This window comes from Gadus chalcogrammus, chromosome 23 (genome assembly GCF_026213295.1).
Source record: "Gadus chalcogrammus isolate NIFS_2021 chromosome 23, NIFS_Gcha_1.0, whole genome shotgun sequence".
NCBI lineage: Eukaryota > Metazoa > Chordata > Actinopteri > Gadiformes > Gadidae > Gadus > Gadus chalcogrammus.
The window spans coordinates 17,343,702-17,356,060 of NC_079434.1; the positions used below are offsets into that span (position 1 = coordinate 17,343,702).

Sequence of the window (12,359 nt, forward strand, 5' to 3'; positions counted from 1 at the left end):
GAGAGAGGGAGGAGGAGGAGGAGGAGCAGAGGCAGCTCTCTAGGGAGAGGAGGAGCAGAGAGAGGGAGGAGGCAGACGAGGAGGAGGAGGAGCAGCTGGCCAGGGGGAAGGGGAGGGGGCAGGGGGCGCGGCTGGGCTCAGAGAGCCAGGAGCTCCAGAGGAGGGAGGAGCACGCCGTCGCGCTGAAGGAGCCGCTGGAACTACACTTCCCAGAATCCCACAGGAGCTGGTCTGTCGGAGAAGGTAAGGCTTTGTTCACGGACATGATGCTGCTGCTGCTGCTGCTTATCTGGTTTCATTCACCCATCCTGATGGGGCATCACTGAACGTAGAGACGTGCATTCTAAGAGGTCACAATACTATCATCACCCTAATATCCTCCATATGTCACCCAGTTTCACTCATTTACTGGACTTTTATTTTACTTTTGTGTCGCATTGATCCCTGGAACAGACGAATGTGGCAGAGAAATGTACTCTGAGATGGTCGTGATGACGAGTATGTAGTCCAGTTAACCAGCCCTAACTAGTGATGGGGACACCAGAGAGAGCAACAGATAGTGAATTGAGATGGAGTCAGGGCAAACCGTTCAGTGGTTCCTTGCGGCAGCCTCACATCCCCTACGGAGCTCTTGTTTGCTTGCTTTGTGTTAAACTGTACGATCCATCATGGTCCTATGCATTCATTATCTCAAAAGCTATCACAATATTGCCTGTGGCTGAGCTGTTACAGTTATGAATGTTCGGTAGAGACAATATCAATACGGGAAATCCGCTCATCGCAGTTGATTTAACTTTAAAACTTTGACTTGTTTTCTCTGAAACCACATTTCCTGTGTTGTCTGTGACAATGTCATGACATCCTGGTTGTGGTCGCACGCTCGCTCAGTCTCAGTTTCTCTCTGATCTGTCTCAGTCTCCTCTGTTTATCTCACTTTTGTCTCGGTCTATTTTTCTCTTTCTCTCTCTCTGGTCTCTGGTCTGTCTCTATCTGGTCTCTGGTTTCTGTCTCTCTCTCTGCTGTCTCTCCTTCTCTCCATCTCTCTGTCTCAGTCAGTCTGTCTCTCTTTCTGTCTCTCTTTCTCTCCCTGTCTCTCTGTCGTTGCCGTAGCGACTGGGTCCTAGCTGTGCGTGTCATGGCCGTAGCTTCTACCCACACGCACACGGCAGCGAGGGTGGAAAACAAACACGTGGGTGTGATGTATCAGAGCAGAGAGGCGCGCCTCCCCCCTGCCTCCCACTGACCCCAGCGCTGCGCGTTCTCTTTGGGGACAGCTTGTGGGCGGGGGGGGGGGGGGGGTTATTGATGGAGGGAGGGTCCTAGCAGCAGCTCTCTGGTTACCGTTGCTCAGACGACCAGTGTGGAGAGGAGAGAGAGAGGAGAGCGAGAGAGAGTTCGTGCGGTAGTGGGATGGTACGGCGGGTCGTGGTGAGGTGCGACGCTGGCTGCTTTCCCACGCTACTCTGCTCCGACACACTGCCGAGTTTGCAGCGTGTGTGTGTGTGTGTGTGTTTGTGTGAGTATGAAAAAAACGCATGACAACAGTTTTGTGGCTTGTCGATTGACTGGCTGGTGGACTCTGCTGCCTGGATGGGTTATTGATTCATCTTTCTCTCCCTCTCTCGGTCTCTCGGTCTCTCTCCCTTTCTCTCTCTCTCTCTCTCCTCTCTCTCTCTCTCCCCTGGTGCTCGTCTCTCTGCTCTGTTATCTGTCTCTTAGTCCTGTCTCTGTTCTCTGTCCCTGTCTCTCTCTCTCTCCGTGGTGCTCCTCTCTCTGTCTCTGACTCTCTCTGTCTCTCTCTCTTTCTCTGTCTCTGTCTCTGTCTCTCTCTTTCTCTCTGTGGTGCCCCTCTCTCTGCAGAGCCCCCAGAGTCTTCCAGACCAGACCCCCGGTCTGCTCAGCGCCCCCCGGGGGGGGACCTCGCCATGGACCTGGGCGGAGTCACCTACCAGTTCGACGAGCCTGACCTGGTGACCGACCGCACCAGGAAGCTGACCGCCAGACAGATGTCAATCAAGGACCGGTGAGCCCGTGTGTGCGTGTGTGCGTGTGTGTGTGTGTGTGTTTGTGGACCCAGTCGGTACAGGTCTGTTAGGACGTGAAAGCTGCCTGTGTTGTCTTACGATGGAATCAGAAATGGCAAAGCTCTTCTAAAGTGCAGTTCTTAAAGACGTGCTCACAGTGCTCGAGCTCAACTTTTATGACGAGCACTTGATTCAAAATGTTTGTGTTTGGATCGGGAAATGCGATGGAAACGCATGAGCCATCGACGCTGACTGCTATTGATTAGGTGTCCGGTTCCAGAGCTCGTTATGCAGTCGGAACACTAGCCTGCTGAAGCTAGCTCTTCCGGTTCGCTGGGTGCATGTGTAATATTCAGCACAGTGTTCAGGACATGGATTTACTATGACGCCAGCCTTTTTAAAAATCCTTTTTTGAATTATTTTAACGCATCGATGGTTGAGGCCTGAGATTTGATTTGATTTGATATCAAAAGGACTGAAAACATAACTGCTGTTATGTCAAGCCATCCATGTTATTGATTTAATAATACAACATAATGGGATTACGTGTGTGTGTGTGTGTGGTGTAGTGTGTGTTGTGTGTGTGTGTGGTTGTGTGTGTGTGTGTGTGTGTGTGTGTTGTGTGTGTGTGTGTGTGTGTGTGTTGTGTGCGTGTGTGTGTGTGTGTGTGTGTGTGTGTGTGTGTGTGATGAGTTGATGAGTAAATATGATTCAGTTATTTTAGGACCCTTCTTGACGTATTTGATGTAATTGAGAGCAGGATCATGGGAAGATAGAGGCAGTGTTTCTACCAAGCACGTATCTTCAGACAGTGGGTGTGCATGATTCATAGAGGGACACTTTCACATTGTGGGCAGTTAACACAAAGGTGAGGGGGAGCGACCATCGTGGAGAGTTAAGGATTGGCCATGGCAGGACAGACCAAGTCCATGTGCAATACACTATGCGGGAGATGGACATGTCTGCAAGGCTGCCTGGCAGTTCAATGAATCCACACATCAGAGGAAGTCCGTCGATTGGCCTGTGTCAGACTTCATGGCTCCAGTGGCAACGCAAAAGCAAACTATTTGATGACCTTTCAGTTAGACAGAGGAAGGGAGATGGCTGAAGACAAGAATGTATACAAATGCCTTTTCAATTGACTAGTATCAACAAGGTTTATATCATTTGTATATCATTTTAAATTATCATTATGATTAATTTTCCCACGATAGTGTGTTTCCCGTTCTGCTGTGACCGCACTATCCCTCAAGACTGTACGCTGGTGTCCAGATAGATGAAGCTTCTCTTCCACTCAGTGCTACCTCCTTACTTTGCATCCACCCATCGGCTGGTCTGAGGTCTGCCGCTGGAGGCTAGAGGTCACTGCAAACACACCAACCTCTCTTCCCGTTGCTCTTTGCCTCTGTGCAAAAGCCTGTTTGTTCCCACTGAATACCTTTACATCTCAATCATTTTGGGATAGTTTATGCATCGGATGACATTCTTCAGATTTTGACCTACCCCATGCTTACAATGGCTCTGTTTGTCGTGCCAGACTTTGTGCACTAACCGTGTATATTTACCCACCTATCGCACACTGCTGGACTATAATGCATCTAGAGTCCCGAGGGACAGTGACTGGCACCTCAGACGGACCTCGTTGGTCTTCCAGCGGCGATGTGCACAAAGTATTAATAGGTCAACAGGCTGGAGCTGTGATTGGTTAACTGGGTACTGCAGGGTAGATGTGGTGGGTCCATCACTAACCCTGCTCCTCTCACAGGTTCTTATTAGACTTATTTAGGAAGGCAACAACTAGTTGATTAAGCAATGAGTCAGTCGACAGAAAATGGATAAAATCTGGTTATTGGTTTAAGTTCTTCATCAAGTACAATTCTTTGCTGCTTAATGTGCCAGCTAGATTCAAATATTTGCTCCATGGATCTTCATAAAAGGAATAGATTATTATTTTATTTTTTTCTAGGGTAATTTTCAGATAAAGAACATCTACCACATCAGTTTAAATTATTGTGTAACTTTTGATGTTATTTATATAAACATAAAACAGTTTAGACCAAATGATTCCAAAAACCACAGTTAGTTTCAGTCCTCAACTTGGGACCGCTTTAGGTTGGTTCTCATGGAATCTAGTCTTTCGCCACCAGCGCCATCTCGATCATGAATTCACCTTAAACCTAACGTCCACCATTTTGTTTTCCGCGTCTCCAGCCTGGCGCTGCTGAAGAAGAGCGGCGAGGAGGACTGGAGGAACCGCATCAACAGGAAGCAGGAAGCCGGCGTGACGACGGCGGCGGCGGTGATGGCGGACACCAGCGCCCCCCTGTGGGAGTCGGAGCGGAACCTCCGGAAGGTAAACCCCGTGACCTCTGACCTCTCACCTCTGGAGGTCACCGCCCCGCTCCTCAGAGGCTCCGTGCGGTTATGCGTTAAGGAGGTCTGGGCCGAGGAGCAGACGGTGTTCTGCAGCCGGTGTCGGGGCGGTAGGTCTTGCAGTGTGAGCGGCGGGCTGACGGGGGCCTCGGAGGGGTCCGGTGAAGGAGTAGACCAGGCCGTCACGTCACCAGGCTAACGGGGCGGAACGGGGCTCGGGAGGTAGAGACGGCCGGCTGGGAACCGGAAGGCGGCTGGTTAAAATCCCCGGCTCCGCCTCGCTTGAGTGTCGAGGAGTTTGCAGCGACGAGCTGGCTGTTGCCTTGCATGGTCGACACCGCCACCGTCGGTGTGTGAAGGTGTGCATGAATGGGTGAGTGTGAGCGTGCGCTTCGACTGGCCACAAGTTCTGCGTAACGGTAAACACATTAACGTTTGTTAGAGGTCTTGAATCAGAGCGCATACGTGTTGGCTGGCTCTTTCCTTCTCCGTTCTGTTCTGTCACATTAACATGTTTATCGTGGTGTTGCATGTTGTTCTAACGATGTAATTATACATGTAATGCATGCGTATACTAGCTCACTAATAACTGTTAATGAATGCTTAGTTCATCAGCAACTGCCTTGCAATAAATGTCCTGCTGTACATATTTCACTTTTTTTTTATAATAATTGTGTAATTAAGAATCATCTGTCTGTCATATAATTTTAACCTTGTTTGTTTGACGTCATTTTTTTTTATGTTTCCATGCTTTCTGTTTTCACCTCTGTCTTCTTATTCATAATAAACGTTCCTCCTCTGCATGGCTGATCTCTTCTTTCATCGCTGTACTTTCTTACGGAGGCTAATTCCCGCTCGGCGGTGAGGTCTACAGTGGTTTACTGTGATGTAGAGCAGCCAGGGGCATCGTTAGCCTTCAGAAAGTGGCTTATTGCTTTTATAAACGGTTACTGAAACGGTTTACAATAGACTACCTGGTAAGATTTCACAAAATAAAATCATTGTTAGTTTGTTTCTCTTCATGTACTTAAATATGTAGAAAAAAGCGTGTTTTGATAAATCGGTTAGTCACTTTCAAGGGCACCGGCGGGGGTCAACTAGGGGTCAAATAGGGGTCAGCTAGGGGTCAAGGGGAAGTGGCTCTCTGTGGTTCTCTTGGTCGAGGCCCCTAAACACCGATTGGACCGACACGGGGTTGGTTGAGGTCTGAGATGTTCCAGTCTTTATCCCGGCTGATCACATGCTGGCCTCGTTCCACTTTAACAGCCGCTAATCCGTTAAGGAGCTGCGACGGGACCGCGCCGTGGACATTCCCGTCTGGTTCCGTCTCGTTGTGATTCTGGCTGTGACCTTGTTTGTTGGGGGGGGAGGGACATTGCCCCCCCTCCCCCCACTCAACACCTTCCCCCCTGTCCCTCGTCCCTCCCCCCCTCGTCTGTAGGAAGGCGAGGCAGCCATGGTGATTGATGGGTGTGATGTGTCAGAAGAGCTCTGGGTAAGGCCGATGCACGCGGCCCCCCCGTGTACACCCACATGCACACCCACGTGCACAACCACATGCACGCCAACACCTGCTCCAGGCTTAGACTCAGCCCTGGAAAATACTTACAGTAACTGTTTCAGCAGGGCCACGTCATGGTTGGCTGCAGACTGATCTGTCTAACTAAATACAACTAACACTCATGCACGTTCTCTCACTCACTCACTCACTCACTCACCCATCTCTCAATCACTGAACGGTGTGTTTGAAGATGTTCACTCCCTGGCCTCACCCCCAGAGGCGTTGTGTTTTGAAGGTGGGGTCTGGTGTTTTGTTGCATGTCCTGGTTCGGTTTGTGGGCCGGCGTTGGTATTCCGGTGCGCTGGGATCAAGATTTATCTATAAAGTAGAGCTGCTGTAATGAGAGCCATCATTAAAGCAACAGGAAATGGTTTGAAAGGCAGTGGGGTACGTTGTTTGCATCGGGGACTGCGTGGTGAAATGTTTTCATTGATTCAAAGTTGAGGTCATGAAACGATGGAGGTCTGATTTTAGAACTTTGAGAGTGTAAGACAATTCTCAAAACAAAAGTATTTTCTTCAAGTATAATTATTTACAATTTCAAACACAAATTATATTAACTAAAAAAATCATGGACAATATGGACATCTTCTAATTTTCCTTCCATCAGCCTAGTTTGGAGAAAGAGCTTCAGAGTCATTACAGTTACTACTGGGATTCTGTCCTCCTTTCGAGATTCATGGTGTTTGTGTGTGTATGTGTGTGTGTGCGTCATGTGCATGCTCTCCTCTTCTTCCCCATCACCTGCGCCCGTCTCTCGGTAGGATCCCACCTTCTCCTCCACGGTCTCGCTTGCTTCTGAGCTCCCTCTCTACACCTACCCCGCCAGCGAGCCCAGCAGCCAGGTAGGAACCCTCCTCACGGCCCCCTGCTGTCTGCTTCACGCTGTCTGTCCGCCTACTGTCTGTCTGCTGCATGCTCTGCCTCCTGCTCCATGGGCTGAGATGCATCTCATAACCCACCACCTCGGCCCTATGTGGTCAGTGCCATCAGAGACTGTAGGGTGAAGATGCCATGCGCATGCCTGTAGGAAGCGTAGGATAGGAAGTTAGGAAGTAGGACAAGGATTGGACAGTACTCATTCTGCTATTATCACACACAAGCGTTTTAAAATGGAAAAGACTTGAGATTTCTGTCTGTTCTTTCTAGCCCTTTGTGATGTGATACAGAGCTAGGAGTAAAGTCATTTATTTATAGGCTGCTTCTTTTAAACATTGCTCATCTCGTACGTGCCGCCGCTTACCTAACCCGTGAGCAAACCATCCTCCCCCGCAACACTCCCACCACATCCGGTCCGTCGATCCCACACCTGACGCACAGTCCAGCCTATTCTAAAGTTCTGTAGTAAGAGACATTCAGATCCCAGCCTGCCAAAGCGCTCTGTGTTGAACAACACGCTGTCTGTGCGCTGAGCTCAAGCTTCGCTTCTGCAGCGTGCAGACCCCCGCTGTGATCTGGGGGGTGCATGGCGCACCCGCAGCTTCCTGCCCCCCCTCCCCCCCGGGACGTTCCTCATCCTCCATCTCACTGCTCCTCTTTCTTCCCTGGGTTCTGCTGCCTCTCCGACCCTCCTGTCCTTTCACCGGTTGTTGTGAAGGCCTCTAGATCCCTGCTGGTGGACGAGAGACATCCCTGGAGGAGGAAGGTGACCACGACCCCCCCCCCCCCCCCCCCCCACTACCCACCTCCCCCCCCCACAGTGTTCCACAACTGTACACCACCCGGTTCTGGTCCCAGTTCACAGATCTGTTCACATCCCAGTTCACAACTCTGTTCACGGCCCAGTTCACTTCCCAGTTCACGTCCCAGTTCCTGGCCCAGTTCACGGCCCAGTCCAGTTCATGTCCCAGTTTGGGGGGCTCTCCCCCCTTGTGTGTCCAACGTTCGGGTCATCCCTTCTTTTCTTGGGTGTTCTTCTCTTAATCACTGATACCTGGTCAGTTTGAGCAGCTCGGTATGCGGTACCTTTCTTAGTAATCAATCTCTCTCTCCTCCCTCCCTCTCTCTCTCCCTCCCCCTTTCTCTCCTTCCTCTCTCCCTCCCTCCCTCCCCCTTTCTCTCCTTCCTCTCTCCCTCCCTCCCTCCCCCTTTCTCTCCTTCCTCTCTCCCTCCCTCTCTCCTCCCTCACTCTCTCTCTCTCCTCCATCTCCTCTCTCCCCCCTCCCCCCAGAGGGTGGAGGAGGGCGACCCTGAGGCCAAGCTCTCCATCCAGGAGAGGAAGAGGCTGATGGAGGCACGGGAGGAGGCCTGGAAGACCACCGGCCGAGGGGCCGCAAACGACTCCACACAGTTCACCGTGGCCGCCCGCATGGTCAAGAAAGGTAACCCCCCCCCCCCCCCCCCCAGTGATTACCACCAGAATGCGTCAGGAAATCGCCACGAAACCTTGAAGCTCAACTAAGTAACCGCTCTGCTGCAGCTGTTGGCCAATCCTAAACTCTCCCCATGGTCACTCCCCCTCACCTTTGTGTTAATTGCCCAGTGCCCACCCTGTGAAAGTTTCCCGCTATGAATCATATACACCCACGTGTCTGAAGATACGGGCTTTGTAGGAACACTGCCTCTATCTTCCCATGATCCTACTCTCAGTAACATCAAATACGTCAAGAAGGGTCCTAAAATAACTGAATCATAGTAACTCATAACACACACACACACACACACACACACACAATCACACGCACACATACACACACAGTGTCTCTGGTTTCAAAGCCTACTGTGTTAATGTGAAACAGGACACCCCCAATCCAGTTAAGTAGATATTGCGTTTGTACTGTTGACATTTAATGTGGACAAAATGTCCTTATTACTGAAACGGTAAAATCAATTTATTTTTGCATAGAAAACTACAGGGGGCTACCTTGCACTTCTTCTGTCACGTGATTCTCACAAGAATGCATCGTAGCATCGTAATGAAACCTTAAAGCTGCACCATGCTATCTTTCTACTGCAGCTATTTACTCCATGTTAAAAAATATTTAAATATATATTCCAATACTGTGGGAAAATTCACCTCTAGCCACTAGGGGGTGCTAATTGGAAAACGTATATATTGCAGGTTTGGAAATGTGGTTTGCTTACTTTTTGGAGCCAAACAGAAGTGTGGGGGGCCGAACCAGCAGCCGTGAGGCCCCCCCACTAGGCAGAACATGACCCAGAACATGTGGGCACATCCTGTTAGGGCCAACAGAGGGGGTAAGGGTTACTGGGAGGGCTACTGGGAGGGTGACTGGGCGTGTTTGGTACAGCGTTATCTTTTTTTCCAGCGGTAACAGAAAGCTGGCCGCTTGCGTTCGGCCAGATCATATCTGGTAATAGGTGACACTGTTTTTAACCGTGATTGTGACCCTACTCAATCAGTTGAGTGTCTGCGTAGATACCGCTGTTTATAATAACAAACAGCGGGGCCGTTTGTTATTATGCTCCAAAGCCGAATGAATCATCCCATAACATCTAGGGTGTTGCACCCCGTTAAGCACCTGACTGCAGGGATGTTCTGAATTGACCCCCTCTATTATAGAGAGTCTGTAGTTTCATACTAGGCTGCCAAACGATGTCTGCATGTGTACGCAGATGCTCTGAGTGACACAGCCGTGTTGGGATGTTGATGCATATTGAACTTGATGATGATGTGTTTTATCCGTGGTCTGGTCTCCCTCCCCCCTGCGGTGGTGTTCTGCAGGGCTGGCCTCCCCCACAACCCTCCACTCCTCCCCCCCGGCCAAACCCAAGAGCAGCGCCCTGGCCATCTCCAAACCCCAGGAGGGTGGGTTGCTCTCTCTCTCTCTCTGTCTCTGTCTCTGTCTCTGTCTCTGTCTCTGTCTCTCTCTCTCTCTCTTACTGTCTCTCTCTCTCTGTCACACACACACACACAGACAGGCAGACACTGTCACTCTGCTAGAGAGGAGTCTAGTGTAAGCAAACATTAAAATAGGTTGATTGTCTACAAGTATTGTGTGCTTTTTGCATTTAGAAGCCTCATCTGTCCTAAACGCAATACCTCTGAAGGAAATTGCAACGACAATTGTTGACAGTTAATGCGGACAAAGTAAAATATGTTGTCTTTGCTTTTTTTCTTCGAAAGACGGAGGAGAGATTTCCGCCCCTGAAGGTGTAGTTTAATTGATTCTTGGTGTTATATTTTTGTCACCACCATCGTCATCGTCACCCTCAATACGATGTCATCATCATCGTCAACACGACGTCATCGTAATCAATACGACGTGATCATACTCAATACGATGTCATCATAAGCTTGCCGCTGAACTGGTCGTTCTGTCTTGCTCCCAATGCCTGATGGAATCAAACAGAGATGATGTTCAGTTCATTCCTCTCGTACAGAAGAGCACGATGACATCATGTTGAGCGTGATCACCACAGCTTTTTGTTCCATGCTTGTGGTCGTTCTGGCCTGATACGCGTTTGTTCACATTCGTTCTCAAAGTGAACAAATAAACAAACTTTTTGTCATCAATGCCAAAAGTCCAGTTTTCTTCCCATTTCCCTTGTTGAGCTGAATTGTGAACTGGGCTGTGTGTCTCCACAGAGATCAAGGCCCTGGCAGACATGGACTTTGAATCAGACGGGAAGCTGGATAAACTGGAGTCTTTCCTTGGCAAGATCAACAGCAAAGGTCAGTCCAGCACTGCAACAAGCTTTGTGGGTCCTGCAGTGTCAGGTCTACATGGTCTTAGTGTCGGGGGGGGGGGGGGGGTTCTGTGGACAGGGTCCGGTCTATGTGGTCTTAGTGTTGGGGGGGTTCTGTGTACAGGGTCCGGTCTATGTGGTCTTAGTGTTGGGGGGGTTCTGTGTACAGGATCTGGTCTATGTGGTCTTAGTGTTGGGGGGGGTTCTGTGTACAGGGTCCGGTCTATGTGGTCTTAGTGTTGGGGGTGGGGGGGGGGTTCTGTGTACAGGGTCCGGTCTATGTGGTCTTAGTGTTGGGGGTGGGGGGGGGGGTTCTGTGTACAGGGTCCGGTCTATGTGGTCTTAGTGTTGGGGGTGGGGGGGGGGTTCTGTGTACAGGGTCCGGTCTATGTGGTCTTACTGTTGGGGGGGGTTCTGTGTACAGGGTCCGGTCTATGTGGTCTTACTGTTGGGGGGTTCTGTGTACAGGGTCCGGTCTATGTGGTCTTACTGTTGGGGGGTTCTGTGTACAGGGTCCGGTCTATGTGGTCTTACTGTTGGGGGGTTCTGTGTACAGGGTCTGGTCTATGTGGTCTTACTGTTGGGGGGTTTTGTGTACAGGGTTTGGTCTGCGCGAGGCCACCGTCACGGTGACCCAGCAGAAGGTGAAGGAGGTGATGAGCCTGGAGGACGAGACCTTCTCCAGGTTCTACCCCCGCGTGGCGGACCCCCCCGCTCCCAGCGGCGGCGGCGCCGAGATCTACGAGGACTTCGACGCCATCTTTGACCCCCTTTTGCCACGGTAACCCAAGCGACAAGTGTTTTGGCAGTTAATAAGCCGTTATGATGATCATTATTCATCACCTGTGTTCACATCTCTGGTCTGTTTTCAATGTTTGACTCTTTAATAATTTACACACTAATTTGAGTGACCTTTGGCCCCCCTGTGGTTCCCGACCCGTGACCTTCAAACCCCTGCTGTTCCCCCTCCCCCCCCCTCCCAGGCTGACGTCGGACATGGTGCAGCACCGGCGGGCGGTCCGGCCCACGCGGAACGTGGCGTCGTCCAGGAACCCCCTGAAGAAGCTGGCGGCGCGGCAGGACCTGCTGCAGGAGTACACGGAGCAGAGGCTCAACGTGGGGCTGCTGGAGAGCAAGAGGATGAACGCCCAGAAGAGTGAGACGCTCTTACCCTGTGTCAGGGACGGCACTAGGATTTAGAGGCTAGGGGGCCTTAGCCCCTAGCAGATTCTGAAATGTTTTCATCTCATCTTTAAAGTGGTTCTTTAATTCATAATTTATTACATTAGAGATTACAGCAGAGCATCTATCAGGGCCTGTTCTCTGGCTCACTCTCTTTTCTTTAATAATCATTTTTAAAAATATAAATAAGCTAAACAAATGTAAGAGTTGGTATGATTTAAGTCTACATATTGGGGTAAGTTCAAGGAAAATAGGTTAGAAAATGTATCCATCAAAGGGCTCTCGGAAACAATTTTAATCCAAATTAAAGACAACTTCTAAATGTATTAGTATTTATTTCAACTCATATTCTGTAGGGGGGGCTTTTGAACATCTTGGGGGGGCTTAGCCCCCCCAAAATAGGCCTTAAGACGTCTCTGCCCTGTGTGGAGGTTCAGTAGCCTGGTTCCGCCCGCCTACGTACTTCCGCTCAATTTTCATTTCCCTTCACTACTACTTCCGGGTTTGCGGTACATTTGCGTGTTTTCTCGGGCCAAATTTTGCCGGTCCGATCAGCGAACAGAGGGAGT

At 50.2% G+C, this 12,359-nt stretch overlaps 1 protein-coding gene across 1 annotated transcript in view; it reads left to right on the forward strand.

Annotated features, from left to right (window-relative positions):
• LOC130377007 (supervillin-like) overlaps window positions 1-12,359 on the forward strand; it is a 51,515-nt gene that overhangs the window by 22,100 nt on the left and 17,056 nt on the right. Inside the window, 11 exon segments of the mRNA XM_056583950.1 lie at window positions 57-243; window positions 1,861-2,023; window positions 4,236-4,377; window positions 5,839-5,892; window positions 6,723-6,803; window positions 7,556-7,603; window positions 8,129-8,279; window positions 9,644-9,727; window positions 10,508-10,594; window positions 11,209-11,389; window positions 11,592-11,764. Of these exon segments, the coding sequence (XP_056439925.1) occupies window positions 57-243; window positions 1,861-2,023; window positions 4,236-4,377; window positions 5,839-5,892; window positions 6,723-6,803; window positions 7,556-7,603; window positions 8,129-8,279; window positions 9,644-9,727; window positions 10,508-10,594; window positions 11,209-11,389; window positions 11,592-11,764 (1,351 nt within the window).